Here is a 24,133-nt window from a genome sequence, read left to right on the forward strand (position 1 = left end):
AACCAATGCTTTTAGTAAATTGTTGTTGTTGTTTTTTTTACAGCCATAACTTAATAGAAATGAGTTTGTTTATTGTAAAAAAATATTCTGTTTGATTTTTGACATAATATATTATCATAAATGGGTGCCATGGCTAAGTGGCTACAGCACTCGCACCAGTCCTAAGGGTCACTGGTTCAATCCTAGGGCACCCTCCAGTCTACCCAGCTGTAAATGGGTACCAAGAATCATAGGTTTGTAGAGCGAAGGCAGACAGTTTTAATGCTGACTCACGCTGTCTTCTCATGTGCTGAAGGCTTAATAAACTGTGTGCTGTATCCTCACTCTTCCTACTGGGTGGTCAAGCTTCAGGGACTCACTTTATCACCACAACACAGCCAAACTAAACTATGTAAGGTGAGGCAAAGATACATCACGTTATGTTAGTACTATTTGCAGTAACTAAATGACTGTCCCTTTATATAATCCACATTACTATTATATTATATACAGTACATCATTATCTTGCATTTACCCCTATTTAGCATGATTAAATATATATAAATTACAAAAGTATACCCAAGAGGTTCTACAAAGTCAAAGTGCTTATAACAATATACAGAAATCTTCCTCAAAAGAGTGCAATAATCAACGAGATCTTGTTGCAGTAACGATGATGGTACAGTGTATAAAACGACCATAAATGTTAATAATAAAAAAGAATAAGGAACTATGGACTACCATAAAAGTAACCCTAAAAAAAATAATAAAATATAAACACTAAAATAAAACACAGTAGCGTAAGTTAATTCATAAGAAAAAATAAATAAAAGAAGAAAATTTTATAAACACATAATACTTCTTGTTCATTTCAGTTATTTACCATAATAATAATAATGACATGCTTATTTAACTCTGAAGAGAACACTTGTTAATCATCATAATGGTCAACTTTGTCTTAATGAAACTCATGAACAACAATAGTTAACAGTACTGATAACTGTGATAACAATAATAGTGATAACATGATAACTACAATAAACTGATAACCATGATAACAATAAACAAGAGTTTCTTCAGGTGGTAACTCTTCACACCAAACTCCAAAGTGACCACTGATCTGTAAACAAAAGCACTGAGCACACGTGCTGAAGGCTGTCACCCAGTGGGGAGTGACAGCCGGAACAAAAATAAATGCTTGCTGCTGCAGTGTAAGGCCGTAGCTAGAAGCCGCCCCAGACACTACATGAGGAGAACAACCCAATCAATAGTTCACCTCAGGGCACACTCTTCTATACAACCATTAAATGAAACACTTCATCCAAAAAAATAGAAAAATTGTGTGAACAGTTAAGACAACCTCAGACGACTGGAGATGATTCTCTTTGGTTGACATTGTTGTCATAACTGAGAACTCTCAAGAGACACAGATGGATAAGGTCTATAAGTCTTTCCAGAGAAGAGATAAATAGATCCAATCCAGCTTGAGTGTCCACAAAAAAAACGTGATCCATTTAAGCATTTGCAGTAAGAGATGATGTCACACGGTCACAACACAAACATAAACTAACAGTGCTTTCTCATGCGAATTCTGCTTTAATATCTCCTTTAGAAGTGTTAAATGTGGTATTCCAATAGTTTATGATGAAGCAAACTTTTACAGCCAATCTCTTGCTCACTTAACCCCATAAAGGATATTAGCACAATTCATCATTATGGACTTATAATCAACAAGAACGGGCATTGACAAAATGAGTAAAAAAAAAAAAAGTAAGTTGCCAAGGGGGATATTTCAGAGAGTATATATATATATATAGCCAAGAACTACGGTGGAACCCTGAGGTGCAGTGAGTCCAAACTCCCCATAGTGTAATACCTGGCCGCGGGGTGGGAGGCAGGCGGGCGGGAGAGAAAGCTCCACTCGACCCTAAAAAAAGTTACCACAGTTACTTTTCCAGCTTTTGTGGGAGATGATGACACAGAGATCAGATACACCAACACCACAATCATCTATGGCCAATCATGTCCTGTACCACCATGAAGACTTATATAACGTTAAAGTTTTACTGTACTTACAAAACGTACGCTGATAAAAAGTAACGAGAATTGTTAAACGTCAATATGTGTGTCTCAAGAGGCCATATATAAATGAGGCATTGCTATAACACTTTTATCAACTTCACTGTGGGAACTGTTTCACTGGGGCTCTCAAGTTACCACATACAATATATAATTCTGCTTGTTAGTTTAAATTTGTTACCCCAGGACACAGCTAACACCTAATTATACACCAAATTGTAAGAAACATTAGAACAGGATCATTAACTCTCTATAATTTTTCCCTGATGCCATAACAGTGAAACCTCCATATAACGGACTTTCCTCTCCTTATTATCCTTTAGAAGGGGAGATCACATCTAGCGGACCCTCGATATAACGGACGTTCATCTTTATATACAGTTCGTCAGAGGGAAGTTTCACATCTAATGGACCCTTGATATAATGGACTTTCCTCTCCATGTAGTCCGTTAAATGAAAGTTTCACTGTATATAAATTGTAACCATAAATAAGAAAGAGGTCATGTAACGTACCCATCAGCTCCAAGTACTGTACACCTCAGAAATATTGGATGAAGGACGAAAACAATAAAAAGTGAAGGTAAACAAATCTTAAATAATAATATACGGGATATATCTGGGGGTGAGAAAGGCAAGATTTCTATACATCCCTGATTAAATTATTTCTATTTAATTGATATAGTCATAATTATTTACTTTTTTAACAGTTCATGCATTTATTTTTAGAGAAGTGTATTATTACATAACAATTATAGTGTTCAATGATAGATTTAGAGAAGCACTGAAGATTGAAAAATATGTCTTGAAATATTTAAGAATTACAATAGGCCTTTCTTATAACACCCAGAGTTGCTGCAGCACAGGAGAATAGCAGCACAATACTGAACATATATACCAAACATCTAAATACCACTGACACGTTTTTCATAAACTTAAAAGGTAAGAAATGAAGAAACTGATAAATAATAATCCCTGGTGAAATAACCCTGAGAATCGATCTACACTCCCATGACTTAACAGTGAGGAAAGACAGAAGCTAAAAGGGAGATGTCTTAATAGTATAACATAACCTTGAAATATTTTATGTTGTTCACTGTGTTAGACAAGACAGGGGACGGAACACAGGAGGAGGCATTGACTACTAACCTTGAGGACTGGGCATGATGGGTGTGCCAGGACCAGGTGGGCCAGCAGACCCCGGTGGACCCTGTCAGAGTAAAAAAAAAAAAAAAAAAAAAAATTGGGAGTCAGTAGATGCCAGCTTATGTGTCATTAGCTTAGATGCCAGCTTTTATATGTTGCTAACTTAGATGCCAGCATATTATGTGTCGCTAGGTTAGATACCAGCTTATTATGTGTTGCTAACTTGATTAAATATTTCACTTATTATCAAAGGTTATGGCATCAAATTTCTATGTTTTCACCACAAGGGATAACTGTAGTCACCCACAAAAGCCCTCCTGAACCACGAACCTGAAGCAGTAGACTGATGCATTATTCTGTCCATAAATGCTTCGGATTCACAAGTCTGAATCTTGGGGTCTGTGTTCAGGAGAGGTGATAGTGCCTTTGTGGGCGACTGTAACTGAACTATATACCTAAATATGAGCTCATATTTATGTTTCTGATAGAGATACGTGAATATGGACCTTAAATTAGACACTCGTGTAAACACATACATCATTAACAGTTTACTCCATCAAGGTAGTGTAAAATTATAGAACAAATGGATCCTATGAAGATTAACTCCCCAAAACTTATTTCACCTTAAGATTAAATGCCCTAATGATACCTGGGATGGGTTGAGTTAGCAGTAGCGTATTTAATCTTATGGTGAAATAAGATGGTGTGTGTGTGTGTGATCCACAGCACCACTCATATCTGCCACAAATCATGACCAATATTCATGAACTAAAACCTCCAATACATTCACCACAACGTTACTCACCATCATGCCACCGTAGGTCCCAGGTGAGGACGAGGAGTAACTCATAGGCTGTGGAAGGGCAGATGTTCATTAATGTCTCGTAACAAAATTAATGTAGAATCTTATTATTTAAATGAAAGGTTTGTAAGTATCTCTAAGTCCAATACGCAGAGAAAATATTAAATAAACTCGGTGAAAATAGAAGAAGAAATAAAGTAAAGATCTTGCCTTATCCTTTATGATCAGTATGTTGAAAATAGCACTGAAGTTGCTTTTTGTTACAAAAGTATTGCATTTAAATGGGACTTCTAGTGTGGTTTATGCTTCAAAGGCAAAGAGAAAAAACTCTTTTAATCATAGAGGCTAAAAAAGTAAACAAAACTGAAGAAAACATTTTGTTGTATGTTGGTGAACAAAAAGTTAACACCACTATATAATCTTACAATAAACTTTGCACAGTAGAGTCTAACACCACTATATAATCTTACAATAAACTTTGCACAGTAGAGTCTTATATTACAATATACAACACAACATTAGTTATCTCATTCCCTGCATCAGAGGATAACAACTTGAAAATCTCGGTGTTTATCTATGTTTTATCTTAATATGGAACAGCTGCAGAAACTTACGGTAAATTACTAATGTAAACAATACTGCCTTTAGACAGAAAAAGGTAATCATAGAACAATATACAGGATTTAATTCACAAATTAAGATAAAGACGTGACTAACGGTAGATGTGTTTGGCGTCCATGGTTGTCTAGGGCCAGGCCCTCCCATAGTCATTGGAGGCATGCCTGGCCCAGGGCCCCCAGGTCCTGGTCCTCCTGGTCCACCTGGCCCAGCAGGACCCATACTGCTAGGTGGTGGTCCCCTCATTCCTGGGGCATATGCTCCTGGACCCATGGGACCCATACCTGGTCCTGGTCCCATGGCTGGTCCTCGTGGACCTGCCATTCGGGGGTTCATCCCGGGTGGACCTGTGGAAGTCAGCCATGTTAAAAACAAAAGCCTTACATGAGCTATTGTAAATTCTTTCTACACAGACAAACATTACGAAAGAAGGGGAACATAACCTTTTAAGCAACAACATTAGCCTTGATTTAGCAACTCTGTTATGTAACAAAATTTATGAAATTGACTATTTGACGAAATTAGCATCGAAGACAAAACTTTATGTACAATATTAACGGAACTGACAAAGATGCGTTTGAAGAAAGATATATCAAGGCACCAGACAGTTATTATCTATCTTGAGTTACCCAAACACAGGAAGTAAGGGCAGAGATAATCAAATGAAAAACCTGGCCATGGCTCTCATGCCCCCATTACAGTACTGTACACACATCAGACTGAGTAACACACACGCAAAGCCAGACAAGAGGGACAAGAAACTGCATCATAGACCAGACAACAGGATGGTATGATATGGGATATTCTGTGAAACAGTGATAAGCATCTCAATGATGTCGGTAATGAAGCAATAAAAGTTTAGCTCACAGAACACTCCCCATAGATCCTTCCTTGCCTCTGTCAGTAAACAGACAGTTCTGAATATAGAAACAATGATGATGATGGACATGATCATGGTAAATGGCCACTTGCCAAAAACTACCAAAACAAATTCTTAGTGATTTATCTAATGGTGAAAGTGCAGTACCCTTCAACCTAACTATAATTTATACCTAATTTAACTGTAACTTAGGATTACAACTGACAAATAAATATGAAGACTGGAGCCAAGCCACACTATCTAGCACAGAAACAGGTTCTTTTTAATCTGTTGTCACTAAATTACTCACATTGTCACTATTTCTGAAACTTCAACAGATTTTCATATATTTCCCAATCGTTTCTCTTCTTTTGACCTATACAAAGCTCAAGTACATCTGTGATAGTCTATACTGCTTTATTTCCCCGTGTATATATATGATTATCTACCTAACCTTTTACTCCACATTACTCAAGTTTGTCCGTCACTTTCTAAATTTTATCCCATTCCTCCCAAAACACTGAATTGTCTTGCATCAATTTTTTATAGCTTCTGAAATATCTCATCTATATCTCCAGTTCATAATCACTACATCGGTTATTCATCTCTCTCCAACAACATCGATTCTTAAGTAGTTTCTGTACATGCTGAAATTATGGATAACTATCAATTAATCTCATCGAACTGCTACACCTGGACTGCAAATTCATAAAAAAAATAGGATAGTATCTTTCCTATCCAAATTAATACTACTCCAGGTTCTTCTACTTCTCAATACAAGATTTGACCCCTTGTGCTTTCATTGGATTTTATATATTAAGTCTCCCTATAACCCAAACCTAATGTACTACACTTTAAGCCACAGAGAACCACCTAATAACTCCCTACCACAAACTACATACAGTATCCCTCAGTCCTTATGCTTCAACTCCCTAATATTCTTTCATTCATATAACCTATCTAATCTATGCAGTATAACAGCCATCGTAACCTAGATGTTGCCTGGGAGTTGTAAATATCAACCAGAACACAAAAGAGAAAATATTTTATAAGTAACAAAATCCTACACATTAATTTTTCCTCATCATCTTCCAGGATATATTTAGTACTCTCTATCATAGGCAAAGTGGTACATATTTCTTTCTATAATTTATATACTGTACAGTCCTTTCTATTATCGATTATATATCATTCCTTCATTCTCTATTAATTTCTTATATCACTATAATTGAGGATCTATATAATTGTTTCAACTATTACCTCCATTAGGACTACATGTTCTTATTCTGACCCCAAGACCTGCAAGTTCTTATCCTGACCTAAGTCCTACAAGTTCTTTTCTTGACCTAAGTTCTGTACAACAAGTCCTCGACAGACCCTGAAAAATAGGCATCAAGTCCCGACCACAAGACAGGAGCCAGACACTAAGATCCTCACTATAACTAAGAGATTATTGAGCTTTATTACTGTACTTCAACACTCATAAAGACTATGATTTAAGAGGATATGATCTTGAGACATTTATTCAGTCCTCATTATACTGTATATAACTTCACATTAGATAATTTATAAACCCACTGATTATTCATTCATTCATAAATTCAAGAAATAAGTATTAAATATATGTTCCTTTTCCTATTTTAGTTCTGTAAGGTAAGATCTATTTAGTAGAAAATCTGTAACTTTCACTCTTATGTCGTCCCCGTCAATCACTCGAAACCTCACCACAAACTACCGTGACAGCCAAACCCTTATCTAACTACATCTCTCTTACCATTACTTACATCCTGTACTGAGGAAACACTATAGCCAACACCTTCCTTCTTAAACATAATAAAAGTTAAAGGTAAAATATCGATAATAGAAAAAATATTAGTATTTGAAATTTAGCTCAACTAATTGCTAAAAACAAGAGTACTACTGTAAGTTGTTAAGTCATATTTGAGATACTGTACTGTACAGAAAAAGGAATAAAACGACTATGTATAACTCAATTAGCTAAATAAATGAGCTATAAAACCTAAGAACCTGTTTGGTAGATTGTGGAAGGCCGGCCACTGAGATGAGGATGGTGATAGAGTGACGCCTTAGGGCTGATGGGACTCAGAACAAACACAGAACACAGGAGCACCACACAATCTGTACGGCTAGAGCTCTGAATTGTTGTGTTAATGTCCAATCTCAATGTATCCACAAAGCAAGCACAACAATAATAGGATAACAATGTTTGACATTTAAAATCAGAGCTCACTGTCATATTAATTTAGATATTATTTTGAACTTGAAACAATTAAGGGTTGATCCGGAGCTCTAACAGGCAGGTGATTAATCCGGGGAACTAAAAGACTGGTTTAATCTTCTGATTGATGAAGAAGAATCTTGAGCTCTGATTGGAAGAAGTGGATCAATCCTGAGCTCTCATTGGTGGAAATGATTCACTCCTAAGCTTTCTGATTGGCTACGGATCAATCTTGAGCTCTGAATGGTGGAAATGGCTCACTCCTGAGCTCTGACTGATGGAGATGGATCAATCCAAGATCTGATTGGTGGAGAGGGAACTTGCCAGGCGAGTTCCTACCTTGCCAACCAACAAAGTCTCCATCTCCTGAATGGAAGAGAGGAAGAAATGGTTTATTAATGCAAAGTCTGACAAAGAACTCAAGGCTTATTTCAAAAACTCTGATACTGATTTTTTTTTTAGCTGACTTAAAAAATGCTGAGAGAAATGTGATTTTTGTTGTATTATTTATTATTATTGCAAGAATCTGAGGGCAAGTATGAGTGACTTCAGGTAAATTGTTATTATCATTTAATGACTTATTATGGAAAAACTAAATGAACACGGACACACTGGACAAAATTTTGGAGGGAGGTAACTGTACACACGCATGCATATGAAGTGAACCCAAAATTTTTTCATAGTTATTTCTTTAATAGATCAGTTTATTCTATGGTCTCAACAATTTTAAGCAACAATTAAGATTTTCTGTCCCTTGTCAACCCTGGGCTAGTTATCAATAAATGAGAAATGAATTGTGATCAAACATGCTTATGATGTCAAGGAACCACCGGCGAATACTAAGGAATTATAAACTGATAAGCAATTTCATTTCTGGTCATTTTTCTGTTTCTAAAATTATATCCCTCCCCACATTGGTATACTTCAATACATGAAACAATAATGAACTGTTTGGCCTTTTTTTAAGGTGGTTGGGTAATGCCAATATCAGTGACACTCTTATCCTATTTACGAATCAATTAAAGCCATCGTTCGTGACACTAAAATGCTTCACGTAACAGGTGACCGGATGATGTTGGTCCCCAATGCGATGATAACTTGGAGTCTACCCCACGTGACTACCTCCAGACTGCTCGGCTCAACAACTTAATTGCCTCCGTCACCACCACACCAAACCACCAGTGTGCACAACTCCACACTATACAGGTTTCCTACAGATACTTTTAAACAACAGCTAACCAAAAAAATTCCCTAATGTTTTCAGTAGTTTCAGATCATCTCATTTCCATTACTTGTCAGATGCTACCTTTGATGAAGAAGCTTTAAAAAGTCATTTCCTTAACCTATGCACAATGGAGAACCAGATAATCCGAGTATGTCTGCCAACAGCATCCTCATTACCAGCCTCTTGAACTACTTGTCAGAACCTCACGACAACCTCACACTCCCAAATGACCAGGTTCATGACAGTATGAGTGATTTCTCTCCCAGACGAGAAATCCTGTCGGGCAACTGTGTGTGTGTGGGTGGGTGTGTCGTGGGCTGCCCCCTGCACAGCACAGTAGTTATTCTGGTTCACATTACTTACGTGACTTGTGATAACTGACAGGAGGACAGCATATTATACTGAGTTAAAAACATACTCTTAAAGGACATAATTTCTTGATCTTTTAAATTAAACACTGATTTTTAAAATAGAAGTAGTCAGGTTTCTAAACTATTATTATTAACATCAACTGCAGGTTTACTTTGAGATAAAGCTGAAGAAAAAACACAGCATAATCTCTAAATGATGCTTTTTAATCTATAGTACAGTATCTATATTCATGATAAAATATCTTCAGATCAATGGCCATATTAAAACAACAGTTCCCTGCAAGAGATGTTGATAAAGTAATACTTCTGACTTATATCTATACCTGTCTTCACCACCGGGCACTCACTCCAAGTACGAGCAGTCTCTTTTGGTCCAGATTTAAGTTATATCACATGAAATAAAATCACTTAACACAATCTTATTATACGTATTAATCCAAGAAGCATCATGCATCACTAAGCTAGGTTTAGATTCCTGAAGAGTCAATGGTAAAATTTCTCTCATAACTGAAGACCGGAGAACACATCTAGCCGACCGACCAGTCACAGCACGGCACTTAATCAGATAACTCTACTCGGATAACTACACTCAGAAAATACACTCGGGTAACTCTACTCGGATAAATACACTCCGGTAACTCTACTCGGATAACTACACTCAGGTAACGCTACTCGGAAAACTATACTCGGGTAACTATACTTAAACTACTGTAATAATATGTGTTCTCTTTCTCCCAGTTATGGAAGAATCTCGACCTTAGCTTCCTTGACTTGTATGAGCAGCTACACCCAGCTATTACGACCGGGTGATCTACACTGAGATAAAGAGGAATTTAAGGGACACTGAGCCGATTACTATAGAGGACCATTCCATTAAGGAAGTAAATAAACTATTGAGAGAGAGAGAGAGAGAGAGGAGAGAAAAAGAGAAAATGGAGTAAGTGTAAAAATAAAGAGTAAAAAGAGAGGAAAATAGAGAGGGAGAGAGAAACTGAGGAAGGAGGAAGGGAGGGAGAAAGAAACTGAGGAAGGAGGAATGGAGGGAGGGAGAAAATATCAAAGTAAAACCCACTAACCAAGATGAACTACCATAAAAGGAAGTAAATATCGTAGGACAGAGAGCACGAAATAGAGAAACACATCACCTAGGTCAGCACCGGGCACGAAAAGTTCCAAAAGTCACTAGTGTAAGTTGGTAATACAGGTACACACACAATAGGCTATTAACAAGCAGTAACTTAAGATAAAAAATAAAGTCATCAACAGTTACTATTAAAACAAAGTGAAAACTATCAGAAGCAACCATTAAAGACACCATCGCAACTACCGACTGTGGGATTTAAACGTTCATACATGACTAAGTAAGTCAAAGGTTTAATTAGTCCCTATTCTTGTACTGAAGAGAATTGCACGGAATAAAGAGAAATTATTTAATTCTTATAATCAAGGAAGAGTAGAATACCGTACACTGACAGCATTTGTGATCTAAATTGACACGAATGACAGTGGTTGTGATTGGATTTGACGAGAAAGACTGTATACATAGACTTGTATACGTGAGGGGCAAATCAAGGCTCACTCTTTCACGTATAGTTTCCTCACCATCATACCACACCAACACAATCGACTCTTTAATTACACTTCAGTCAACCTCGGGAGCTGAGAGGTTTCCAAAGGTCAACAATTCAAGTTATATTTACATGGGAGTCTTCTGCATTACAATCTTAACTGAACTGATATATATTTAAGTTTACATTCAACAAAATCGAACTTTACATTATACAAAAGCTGGCCAAGGATCTTTCTCTCCTAAAATAACAAACAATGGTTGGATCTGTGTCGTTAGCAAGATATTTAGTACTACACTACTGTATGATGTATCGGTCCATTAAAAGCAAACTATTATCTAAAATAAACCACCAATTTCTCCCATTGCTAGCCTCACCCTTTGACTTACTTCTGCCAAATTATTTTCTCTAGAGGAAGAATTCATAACCTAACATAAGTCTGAATTAAAAGCTCTCGGCAAAAACTGCAGGACAGAAGCAATGAAAAAAAACAGGTAAGAAGATCGCTATACTAGAAGAGATATAAGCTACACTGGCAGACAGATATAAGCTATACTGGCAGACAGATATAAGCTATACTGACAGACAGATATAAGCTATACTGGCAGACAGATGTAAGCTAAACTGGCAGACAGATATAAGCTATACTGGTAGACAGATATGAACTATTCTGGCAGACAGATATATGCTATATTTAAGAAAACAGATATAAGCTATATAAAAAACTACAGTATTCAACAAGTTACGGTACCGAAGGGACCGGAAATACTATTAAATAACTAAAACCACAAGATCCAGATTCTAAAACACTTGTATATTAAAATCTCATTGTAAGTGGAAAAACAAGGCAGCATTAACGTATATGACTTGAACTCGAAGCACAAAATACGTGTAAAAAAATGGCATTAGAACTGAATTGTGACTCTACCTTAAACAATTAGGGAAGTTATTTAATATGCAGAATGTTTGTGAATCTGGAGACACTAAGACACTGTATCTATGGAGACATAAGCAGGACTCCACTACTGATGTGAGACCCATAAGTAGCTACCATAGATAAAGAAGAGGTGTACATTGTCTAAGACTGTTCAGAGCTTCACTTAGGCAATATATCTCAACTTTTATATAATATACCCATTAATATATAAGAGTAATATACAGCAATATAATGGCATCAAAATCCTCAATATTTCTTAGTCATGGGAACAGTTGTGGCAGCATTAATAAAAATAGAAACTGGAAACCACAATGTTGACATACAGGGTTGTGACCATGCAGGGGGGCCTGAGTATCAATCACTGCTACAGCCGTCTGAGTCACAAGATATTTAACCACTGGTAAAGTTGGCAATCATTAAAGGTTGGGTAGTGAGTGTCAACAGTGAGGGGGAGAGGTTGAGAGCAAGTGTTGGGCAGCTGCGTCATACTCACCCTGACGAGTGGGGTCCATACTGTTGGGCATAATCGGTTGTCCTGGAGGCTGTGGCAACACAAGTAATGTTATGTCATTAACTGGCATGTTCTACACAGGACTGTTTAGTATAGTACAGTGAAACCTTTATATGATGGACTTCTCTCTACATATAATTCATTAGATGGGGGTTTCTCATCTAACGGACCCTCGATATAATGGACTTTCCTCTCCATATAGTCCATTAGATAAAGGTTTCATTGTACAGTATAGAGCACTGTACAGTATATATGGTATAAATAAACCCTTTCTTATGCTAGCTACTAACCAAACACATCAAATAATTACACTACATACAGTACAATATTACTAAAGGTGTTATCAGGATATTTGTGATACTGTAATATACAAAACCTTTAAGTTAATTCTCAACTCTACAAGGATACCATTTTAAATCCCTTACTATAATATTCTAAAGTAAATTAATTGTACATGTGATACTGGTGAACCTTTGTTATCAGGAGTAACAAGTCTAATATGTGTAAGATGCCCAATAACCCACACATCACATACAAGAAATAGATTTGGTACTGTTTACAATATAACACACACACTACAATATACTACAGGTTTGCTAATAATAATAAAAATACTAATTAAAGTCACCAAATATCATGAAACAGTCAAAAATCAACTACTTTCTTTGCCAAAATGTCACTGATTTTACATATGAATTTAGTAAATATATCGGTACAGTAATTAAATCTTAACATCAAGCAAAAGATAATCGAGTTATATTTTTCTTTATACTATACAAAAAATTATAATTTGGTATTCTGTGATTTGTTTAGATTATACTGTATAAAACAACCCTGGGAAGATGAATAAATAACAGTTCATCAATACAAGTGTTCTGCTCTAGGGAAGGAAAACTTAATGCCCACAGACAATTTTTATGCTAGAGACCATCTGTGAACCCCAGGTGTAGAACTAGCAGAGGGAGACTATATAAAGGTCTGGTATAAAAAACGAGACACAGCCACGAAGTTTAATAAAATATTCAACAACTTGTAATGAATGAAGGAGGCCATGGATAATACACGCATGTCCAGAATTTGTACGTTTAATATTTGGGTCTGTTTATGTCGATGATTGTGTCTTACTATGTGTGTAAACATGAGGAGCATCTTCAGCTTACCCCGTTGAAGTCGTTGTGCATCTGTGGCATCCTAACTCCCGGCCGAGGCCCGCCTGGATATCGTGGAGACATGAATGGCTGTGGAAGAACAATAACCCAGTTAGTGAAGAGACGACACTAAGACCCACACCTCTGTACCACAACCAACGGAAAGACACCCTATGGAGTACTGTGTTTATTATAGTCTGTTTATTATGTAAATGTCAATTAGTCCCACCCTCTTTCTCTCGTCTTGACTTGTGGTTGGCCAGTTAGGAAACAAATAATGACGTGCTGTAGATTGACTATTATTTGCTTCCACAGAGGATACCGCCACGTTATCCAATCACAAAACACACGTCATATTGCTGGGCGGGGCCGAGTGTGGCAATTCTCTAATGAACAGACTCGTTAAATTCAGTTACTTCAAAATGGTAACGTGCAAAACAACTCATCAGAACTTCGGTATGGCATTCAGTACGGCAGTTATAAACTGTCTATCATACGGGCTGTAGAGATAGCAAGGTAGACTCAAATTAACGTCAATATATATTATCTTTATTTTGTTTAATCAGTAAAATAATCACCATCAACACTGCTCTAATGACTCAAAAGTACAGTACAGGTAATTTAGTCACTTTAGTCATATTTTTCACAGTAATTTAGTCAATTTAGTCATATTTTTCACAGTAATTTCTGGTGTCCATCCTGATGCCAAGTTGCACACGACGCAAAATTTTTAAAATGTTCTGAAAATAGACGCTTTCGTTACACAGTTATTCTACCAATTTTCATCAATAATAGAATTACTATAGTACTGTATAATCCACAGCAATACAATATTTTCCATTGATATATTTACACACTTACAAACTTACAAAACTGCCAATTTAACCCATTGACAAATCTCACGAGAGAACAGGAAGAACACAAATATACAGGGGCATATCCACGAGGAGGAGGAGGAAGGGTGGGGGGGTGTAGGGGGGTATTTGGCATCTAAATCCCCCCCCCCTCCCCTGTCATTTAACTGCCCCAGAAGAATACATAACTAATTAACGGTGTAGCTTAATTAGATAATACAGATGATTAATGGATCCCCCTTACCAGCTGGGTGGTAGTGTGAGGGGCAGGAGAAGGGGTGGGTGGGTGGGGACAGCTGAGTGGTAGTCTGAGGGAGAGTGGGCAGTGGTCTCAGCCTCACGCCCTCAGTGTATGTTGAGCCATGGTGGGGTGTGTGTGTGTCAAGGCAGACCATAGATGATCCTCAAGAGACTCTACTCTAATTTCCCCATAAGTGAGGTCACAAGTGAATTTCAAGTATGGATCCTTCAGTGCAATCTTGACACCATTTTGGGAACCATCTACAGTAATTGCCATAACTTAAATGATTCAGATAGATGCCTTAATCACTAGAACTGGGCCTAACTGGAAGGGTCGCCAATCCTAATAGGCTTCATCACTAATAAACCCAGAGACTAATGCTGAAGTGAAGTTAAATTGGGGTTAATTCGGAGTAAAAGCCTTGGGGATACCCTGTTCCTGTTCCTCCTCAGCATAGTAAGGGACACCAGTCGAGACATCTCCTCACCCCAGCGTTGCAGTCCGTCAAGAGGAAAAGGTGAAGACAAGAATCAGAGACATCTAACTAAAGTGACCGACAACAACAAGATCAGCAACCACGTGTACAGAAGATTCTTGAGGTAAGTTTCCCTCCGAGACCAGTTATAGGAGTCCTAGTCCTAATGAGATCATTCTATTGTCCTCTTTAATTTTAATAGGTTGCAATTCTATTAAAACTCTGTTCAAGTGAGCTTCTGTTTTAATAGGCCCCCCACATCAGATCGGATCACGTTGGGTTGGGTTGGGTTGGGTTATAGGTCCTGGGGTTAAATAGACTTTGAGATTAATACAGTAGAAGTAATGTAGACAATGACTGAATAATCCTGAAAAACAAAGATTACGATTCATGTTTATTTTCTCCACGAAATGAATGATAATAACAAAACACTTACAGAAATAACAAACAATAAATAGCACTACCTTGAGTAAAATTATTCTTATATAAGTTTAAATGACACTTAAAAATAATACCTCACGGCCATGCTTGGAGGAAAAAACAAATGACAATCACATCAACAATAATAATAAACATAACACAGCAGTTGAAGACAGAACATGCTCACATATGCTGGATACCGGACACAGTTTAGTACAAGCACAGCCAAGGACTTTATTTATAGGGGATTTTCTCCATATTTTCTTGAGTGTTTAAGAGCTCCAAGAACACCTTTTATGACGGAGTGAATTTCGAGGGATTTTTCTGTATAATCCAGTCCGTCCTTAGACACAATGCTAATTAACTCCTGGACGTCCTCACGGTAAGACCGGACGTCAACACCGAAACGAAGAAATACGCCAATAACCAAACACCGACATCACGGAGTTAGTAAACACGACTCGAAAGACAACAACATCAAAGACGTTTGTATCAATGGTTTCAACAAAAGTTTTCTGATAGCCAAACTGAGAAAAGAAATAAAATTAAATTAAAATCGTAATCTGTAGAAACTTGTAGATGGTTTTCAGATGATTGAGTTCCACTTACTACTTTACCTTATATAATTCAGTACAGTTTTTGAAATTTCAGTACATGACCTAATCTCCAATGCAGAAATTTATTTGGTTGAAACAAAATTATTCTGTAACAGCATTATATAAAGAGGTATGTTTACTGTTGCATAGGTATGTGTGTGTGTGTAGGAGTCCCCATGTACTAAACAGTGACACGCCCCCATAATACTACCCTCCTCCTCTCTCCCCCTCACCAGCTCTCCCTCAATTACCACCACCAACACACTCCCTGTAACCCAGACCTTCACACACCTGAAAGGCACTGTATCAACAACCTATTTTATAGACTAATGTTCAAGAAAGCTCAGAGGGTTAATGAAGGACACTTGGGGTGAGGGGTCCTACTTGGTGTGTGTGTGTGTGTCATAGTGCACTACACATGTGAGAGGGAGGACAGACAGACAAACACACTAGACAATGCATGGTACTCACAACACCACCTCCACCATACACAACTCTAACCTAGAAGCAGAAAAAAGTCATTTATTATTCAAAGTCACCATTGTCAGCAACACCTGCTCAGTGTTCACATTCTGACTAACATGTGTGCGAAAAAACTAATAAAAGACGTTGATTTCATTATGCTTTACGTGACTTGTACTGTTGGGTGGTCAGAGACAACAGGTTTGGTGGTGTAAAATATCAGGAGGTACTTGTCAACAACAACTAGACTGGGCATATACCTCTCTCACTCTCTGTCTTCAATATATCCTCTACTCTCCCTCCCTCCACCTTCCCTAGTACTTGACTCTTTCACCCTCCCCCTTCTTCCTCCCTATTCACCCTCTCCCTCCCTACTAGACAATTTCACTCCATCCTTCAACCCCCCTTCAGCACTGCCCTTTATCAGCTTGTGACTGTCCACACCACCAAGTGCTCTTGAACCTAACCTAACCTAACCCCACCCACACTGGCCTCCAACACAACGCCCCATCAGACAGTCGTGCATGGCTAAGACATGAAGTGGACCAGGGTGAAGTGGGAGTGTATGACAGGAAAGAAAGTGACATGAAATTATTAGCTGGTTACTGTCATGAACTTATCAGCTGGTTACTGTCATGAACTTATTATCTGGTTACTGTCATGGACGAGTATGTATGGACACATTTACTGAGATGTTCCCTCATACCACCTCATCACCACTACCTTCCCATCTACATTGTCAGCTTATACTAATGTTGTCAGAGTATATCAATGTTAATCAGAGTACAGTACAGTATATCATGTTAATCAGAGTACAGTACAGTATATCATGTTAATCAGAGTACAGTACAGTATATTATGTTAATCAGTGTACAATATAACATGTTAATCAGAGTACAGTACAGTGTTTCATGTTAATCAGTGTACAGTACAGTACAGTATATCAATGTTAATCAGAGTACAGTATATCAATGTTAATCACAGTACAGTGTATCATGTTAATCAGTGTACAATATAACATGTTAATCAGAGTACAGTACAGTGTTTCATGTTAATCAGTGTACAGTATATCATGTTAATCAGAGTACAGTACAGTGTTTCATGTTAATCAGTGTACAGTATATCATGTTAATCAGAGTACAGTACAGTGTTTCATGTTAATCAGTGTACAGTATATCATGTTAATCAGAGTACAGTACAGTATATCATGTTAATCAGAGTATACTAATATAACCAATATACTCCTCGACCAAGAACAAGACACAAGCCAATCACCTGCTTTCTCCTCTTGTTCAATAAATCCTTTGCGTATACCTGAGCCGCATAATTCCCTTGACACTGGGTTTTACAAGACATTTACCTAACCTAACCTAACCTAACCTAACCTACCCTACCCTACCCTACCCTAACCTACCCTACCCTAACCTAAGCTAAACCAATTGACTCGACCTTTACCAATTCACTCACTGACAATCCCCTGACTTGTTTACAGTAGTGTCTGACCCTCGGGTGAGTTATTAAGCTGTATACCATGACCCATATACACTCACGTTCGTCCTGGGGTGTTTGACGACTTTTAAAGGGAATATATTGTACATCAAGGTCCCAGTCTAACATTAAATAATAATAATAATAATAATAATAATAATAATAATAATAATAATAATAATAATATGTGGAGTGAAAATAAATAAAATGTACAGTAATAATTATGGTAATACTTATAACATCTGCAGTAAAAATATACCTGTATATATTTAAATAATAACAAAATTAATAATAATATCAGGGATTACCACAAAAGGTTTGCCGCACTTGATAATACAGTACAGTACTCTTGACCACCATGCGTGGGGGTTAAGACTTCATATTCTGGGGTTAAGACATTGTACTCTGGGGTTAAGACATTGTACCTGGTTAAGACATTGTATACTCTGGGGTTAAGACATTGTACTCTGGGGTGAAGACATCGTACTCAAGGAAGCCAGTCGTTATACTAGAGGGGTTAAATATTCACCGAGACAGATACCATCCCCTCCTGTCTGCCTATGTGGAAAGGTACAGTCTCTCTCACTCTCTCTCTACACTCTCTCTCTCTCTCTCTCTCTCAAGCAGAACTCACATAAAACATTTCCTGTGTATAAAACAACGCCTCATGACAACTCCACTACAAGCTGAGGATCACTGCGCTTGTGTACCCTAACCAAACCAGCTCGTTCGCAGGCTCTGGCATACCCGGCTCTCTAATAGAAATAAATTGACAGCTGGACTCTTGAAAATATACCTGAAGTTATTGTTTATTAATTTACATTACGTGGAGATCAAATGCGTTGAGTCGAGGACATACAACCACACAGACGGACGTAAATGTAGACAACTGCTATATCCCCCTCCCCAGTATATATTGTGGTGGTGTAAAACGTAAACTTTGACTTAGGAAAGACAAACTTAACTTTACCGGTAGTACTGTTATCACCTACGTTGGATTAAGGAGTGTTAGTGGTGTTTGATTTACACTGGAAAAGTTTTTAGTGCCGGGGCTTTGTTTGTAAACCTGGCGGCCACAAGGGAAATAACACTGGAGTTGAAAGACAGTTTTAATTGTGTTAATGTTTGTGTTATCAGCAAGACACAAGGAATATGTTTTTAAGTACTTTATATTGTAGATAGTGTGTTTATTTTTGTTACTTGGAATGTTTATAGACATAACCCCGGCTGTCACTCGTCTGGCTGGATGGAACACTTGTTTATACGCAATTAAAAAAAAGGAGGGAATTAAACCAGTATTCACCAAGCATGGACTAACTCCCCACTACCAACAATACTATTTGTAGGAGTTAAATACCTGTCACTGTGGAACAACACCTGTTATGGCAGAACCGGAGTTTGTTTACGAAGACTGAAGAACAAACATGGTGGTTATTTTACACGAGAGTAGGGAACCATTACCTCAGTACCTTCACAGTGTACATATATATCAACCACACCCATGACACGGTAACTTGTGGTGACTAAGGGGATCAACTACACCTCCGCCCTCACACAAGATCAAGTAGTAAGGCTGCTGGTTGTCAGGTGACTAGTGCTGCCACATCATTAAGTTCACCTCCAAGTTTGAGTCTTTTTAGGCAAATTTAACTCTGGCAGTGTGACTGTTACTAGGAACCAGTGTCACGCAAGTGCCAGGCATCAGTGTAACACTAGTGCCAGGCATCAGTGTTACACTAGTGCCAGGCATTAGTGTTACACTAGTGCCAGGCATCAGTGTTACACTAGTGCCAGGCATCAGTGTTACACTAGTGCCAGGCATCAGTGTTACACTAGTGCCAGGCATCAGTGTTACACTAGTGCCAGGAATCAGTGTTACACAAGTGCCAGGCATCAGTGCTACACCAGTGCCAGGCATCGCGTGCATCAGTGTTACACTAGTGCCACGGTGTTACACAGTGCGGCATCAGTGTTACACTAGTGCCAGGCATCAGTGTTACACTAGTGCCAGGCATCAGTGTTAACTAGTGCCAGGCATTAGTGTTACACTAGGTGCCAGGCATCAGTGTTACACTAGTGCCAGGCATTCATCAGTGTTACACTAGTGCCAGGCATCAGTGCTACATCAGTGCCGGGCATCAGTGTTACACAGGCCAGGCATCAGTGCTACACTGCCAGGCACGTTGCACAGGACCAGCATCAGTGCTACACTAGTGCAGGCATCAGTGTTACACAGGACCGGCATCAGTGCTACACGAGTGCCAGGCATCAGTGTTATACAGTATCAGGCATCAGTTACACAGTGCCAGGCATCAGTGTTACACTAGTGCCAGGCATCAGTGTTACACTAGTGCCAGGCATCAGTGTTACACTAGTGCCAGGCATCAGTGTTACACTAGTGCCAGGCATCAGTGTTACACTAGTGCCAGGCATCAGTGTTACACTAGTGCCAGGCATGCTACACAGTCCGGGCATCAGTGTTACACTAGTGCCAGGAATCAGTGTTACACAAGTGCCAGGCATCAGTGTTACACTAGTGCCAGGCATCAGTGTTACACTAGTGCCAGGCATCAGTGTTACACTAGTGCCGGGCATCAGTGTTACACTCAGTGCCAGGCATCAGCATTACTCAGTGCCAGGCATCAGTGTTACACTAGTGCCAGGCATCAGTGTTACACTAGTGCCAGGCATCAGTGTTACACAAAAGCCAGGCATCAGTGTTACACAAGTGCCAGGCATCAGTGTTACACAAGTGCCAGGCATCAGTGTTACACAAGTGCCAGGCATCAGTGTTACACAAGTGCGTGGCATCAGTGTTACACTAGTGCCAGGCATCAGTGTTACACTAGTGCCAGGCATCAGTGTTACACTAGTGCCAGGCATCAGCATTACACTAGTGCCAGGCATTAGTGTTACACAAGTGCCAGGCATTAGTGTTACACAAGTGCCAGGCATCAGTGTTACACAAGTGCCAGGCATCAGTGTTACACTAGTGCCAGGCATCAGTGTTACACTAGTGCCAGGCATCAGCATTACACTAGTGCCAGGCATTAGTGTTACACAAGTGCCAGGCATCAGTGTTACACTAGTGCCAGGCATCAGTGTTACACTAGTGCCAGGCATCAGCATTACACTAGTGCCAGGCATTAGCGTTACACAAATGCCAGGCATCAGTGTTACACAAGTGCCAGGCATCAGTGTTACACTAGTGCCAGGCATCAGCATTACACTAGTGCCAGGCATTAGTGTTACACTAGTGCCAGGCATCAGTGTTACACAAATGCCAGGCATCAGTGTTACACAAGTGCCAGGCATCAGTGTTACACAAGTGCCAGGCATCAGTGTTACACTAGTGCCAGGCATCAGTTTTACACAAGTGCCAGGCATCAGTGTTACACTAGTGCCAGGCATCAGTGTTACACTAGTGCCAGGCATCAGTGTTACACTAGTGCCAGGCATCAGTTTTACACAAGTGCCAGGCATCAGTGTTACACTAGTGCCAGGCATCAGTGTTACACTAGTGCCAGGCATCAGTTTTACACAAGTGCCGGGCATTAGTGTTACACAAGTGCCAGGCATCAGTGTTACACAAGTGCCAGGCATTAGTAAATACACAAGTGCCAGGCATCGTAGCTAACTAGTGCCAGGCATCAGTGTTACACTAGTGCCGGGCATCAGTGTTGCAACTAGTGCCAGGCATCAGTGTTACACTAGTACAGGCATCGGTGTTACACTAGTGCCGGGCATCAGTGTTACACAAGTGCCAGGCATTAGTGTTACACTAGTGTATCAGTCAACACTAGTGCCAGGCATCAGTGTGTTACACTAGTGCCAGGCATCAGCATTACCAGTTGCGGCATCAGCGTTACACAAGTGCCAGGCATTAGTGTTAACACTAGTGCCAGGCATCAGTGTTACACAAGTGCCAGGCATCAGTGTTACACCAGTGCCAGGCATCAGCATTACACTAGTGTTGAGGCATCAGTGTTACACTAGTGCCAGGCATCAGTTACACTAGTGCCGGGCATCAGTGTTACACAAGTGCCAGGCATCAGTGACACTAGTGCCAGGCATCAGTGTTACACTAGTGCCAGGCATCAGTTTACACATGCCAGGCATTAGTGTTACACAAGTTGGGCATCAGTAGACACAAGTGCCAGGCATTAGTGTTACACTAGTGCCAGGCATCAGTGTTACACTAGTGCGCAGCATCAGTGTTACACTAGTGCCAGGCATCAGTGTTACACTAGTGCCAGGCATCAGTGCTACACTAGTGCTGAGCATCAGTGTTACACTAGTGCCAGGCATCAGCATTACACTAGTGCCAGGCATCAGCATTACACTAGTGCCAGGCATCAGTGTTACACTAGTGCCAGGCATCAGTGTTACACACTAGTGCCAGGCATCAGCATTACACTCAGTGCCAGGCATCAGTGTTACACTAGTGCCAGGCATCAGTGTTACACTAGTGCCAGGCATCAGTGTTACACTAGTGCCAGGCATCAGTGTTACACTAGTGCCAGGCATCAGCATTACACTAGTGCCAGGCATCAGTGTTACACTAGTGCCAGGCATCAGCATTACACTAGTGCCAGGCATCAGTGTTACACCAGGCATCACACAGTGACGTCATCACTGTACTGTGCTCCTCAGCATGAATGACGTAGCCGCTCAGGGTGCTGTGGCCACATCTGAGGGTGGTCTACAGGGATGTACATGGGTGTGGCCACATTTCAGGCAAGTGTATGCAGTATGAGTGTGGTCCCACTTAAGGCAGGTGTACCTGGGTGTGGCCACACTCGAGTTAGGTGTACATTTTTGTGTGGCCACACTTGAGAAAAGTGCATATGGGTGGTCAGATCTGAGAGGCAGATGTACAGGAGTGGCCACACTTGTCATGTAGGTGTACAGGTGGTTGGTCACATGTTTGAGAATGTGTAGGTGCATGAGTATGGCCACATTAAAGTAAATATACGAGTAAGGCCACACATTTAAGTGTCAATGGGATTTACTACAATTTGTGAGGTGTACAAGATTATGGCCACACAGTAAGCATGCTAAGTGTCACTACACTTGTATTACAAGAGCACTTGTGGCCAAATTTGTAAAACGTTTAAGTTGAAACACTTGTAAGGAAGGTATATGAATGTAACCACATATGTGAGGTGTGTGTACAGGTGTAGTCACACTTGTTGGATATGAGCACATGTGGTCACATGGGGAGTATGCATACTTGTGGCCACACCTGTTGAGTATATGTACATGTGTGAGTGTGGCTCCAATATGACTAGCGTATGGGTGTGGCCACAGTGAAATTTGTGTATATGTGAGGTATGTCTCAGTACCACACTACCATGACAAGTGTGGGGGGTGTGCAGGTGTGTCTTTCAGTACCACACTACCATGAGAGGTGTGGGGGGTGTGCAGGTGTGTTCAGTACCACACTACCATGATAGGTGTGGACAGTGTGGGGGGTGTGCAGGTGTGTCCCTCAGTATCACACTACCATGACAGGTGTGGGGTGCAAGTGTGTTCCTCAGTACCACAGGTGTGGGGTGTGCAGGTGTGTCCCTCAGTACAACTCTCCCTCCCCCAGTATGTGCAGTAGTGTGGAGGGAGGATCTGTCATGCTGCGGCATCCTGGTGCTGCACACTGGCCCGCTGTGACCCCTCCCCTACGGTCACCTGGTTCATGCTTACTAGAGGAACGTAAGGCTTACCTGGGATTCATGTGGCTCCCCGGCCCACCTGCCCTGGCCCCCCTGGGGGGGGGGGAGGCCTGGGAGGGGGGGTTGGGACCTGGGGATGGCCTCATGCCCGGCGTCTGTAAGTGATAAGCGCCTGTCATCCCACCGTCATGTTATCTCACTGTAAAGCTCAGCCTTCACTCCTCCAAACTATTTCAGAGAACTGCAATCTAGTCGTAACTCATCTATATAATTATAGTAATTATCAAAGTATTATTCTAACACAGGAAGACATTATAAGCTACAACTTATAACAAGACCTTAACCCCTGATGAGGAGACTCATTTTCTAAAGCTCCTTAATAGTTTAGACTATTGCTACATGAGTGAGGAAGGTCATGCTTCTGCAGCAGTACCGTAGGAGTTGACAGA

General features: G+C 39.8%; 1 protein-coding gene across 11 annotated transcripts in view; it reads right to left on the bottom strand.

The window, feature by feature from the left end:
- Positions 1–24,133, bottom strand: part of LOC121868535 (single-stranded DNA-binding protein 3-like) — a 136,519-nt gene that overhangs the window by 29,872 nt on the left and 82,514 nt on the right. For 6 of the 11 annotated variants that reach the window (XR_006089414.1, XR_006089415.1, XM_042369236.1 and 3 more), the window contains 7 exons: positions 13,492–13,569; positions 12,314–12,362; positions 7,981–8,085; positions 4,721–4,968; positions 4,007–4,054; positions 3,205–3,265; positions 1,856–1,906 (listed from right to left, as the gene is read on the bottom strand). Coding sequence is in view for 9 of the 11 variants with exons in the window: in XM_042369236.1 (XP_042225170.1) it covers positions 1,856–1,906; positions 3,205–3,265; positions 4,007–4,054; positions 4,721–4,968; positions 7,981–8,085; positions 12,314–12,362; positions 13,492–13,569 (640 nt within the window). In the remaining 2 variants the exon portion in view is untranslated. The remainder of the gene's footprint in view (positions 1–1,855; positions 1,907–3,204; positions 3,266–4,006; positions 4,055–4,720; positions 4,969–7,980; positions 8,086–12,313; positions 12,363–13,491; positions 13,570–24,133) is intronic. The other 5 variants (XM_042369238.1, XM_042369232.1, XM_042369234.1 and 2 more) reach the window with 4 other exon arrangements.

This window comes from Homarus americanus, unplaced genomic scaffold, assembly GCF_018991925.1.
Source record: "Homarus americanus isolate GMGI-L3 unplaced genomic scaffold, GMGI_Hamer_2.0 scaffold59495, whole genome shotgun sequence".
Lineage (NCBI taxonomy): Eukaryota > Metazoa > Arthropoda > Malacostraca > Decapoda > Nephropidae > Homarus > Homarus americanus.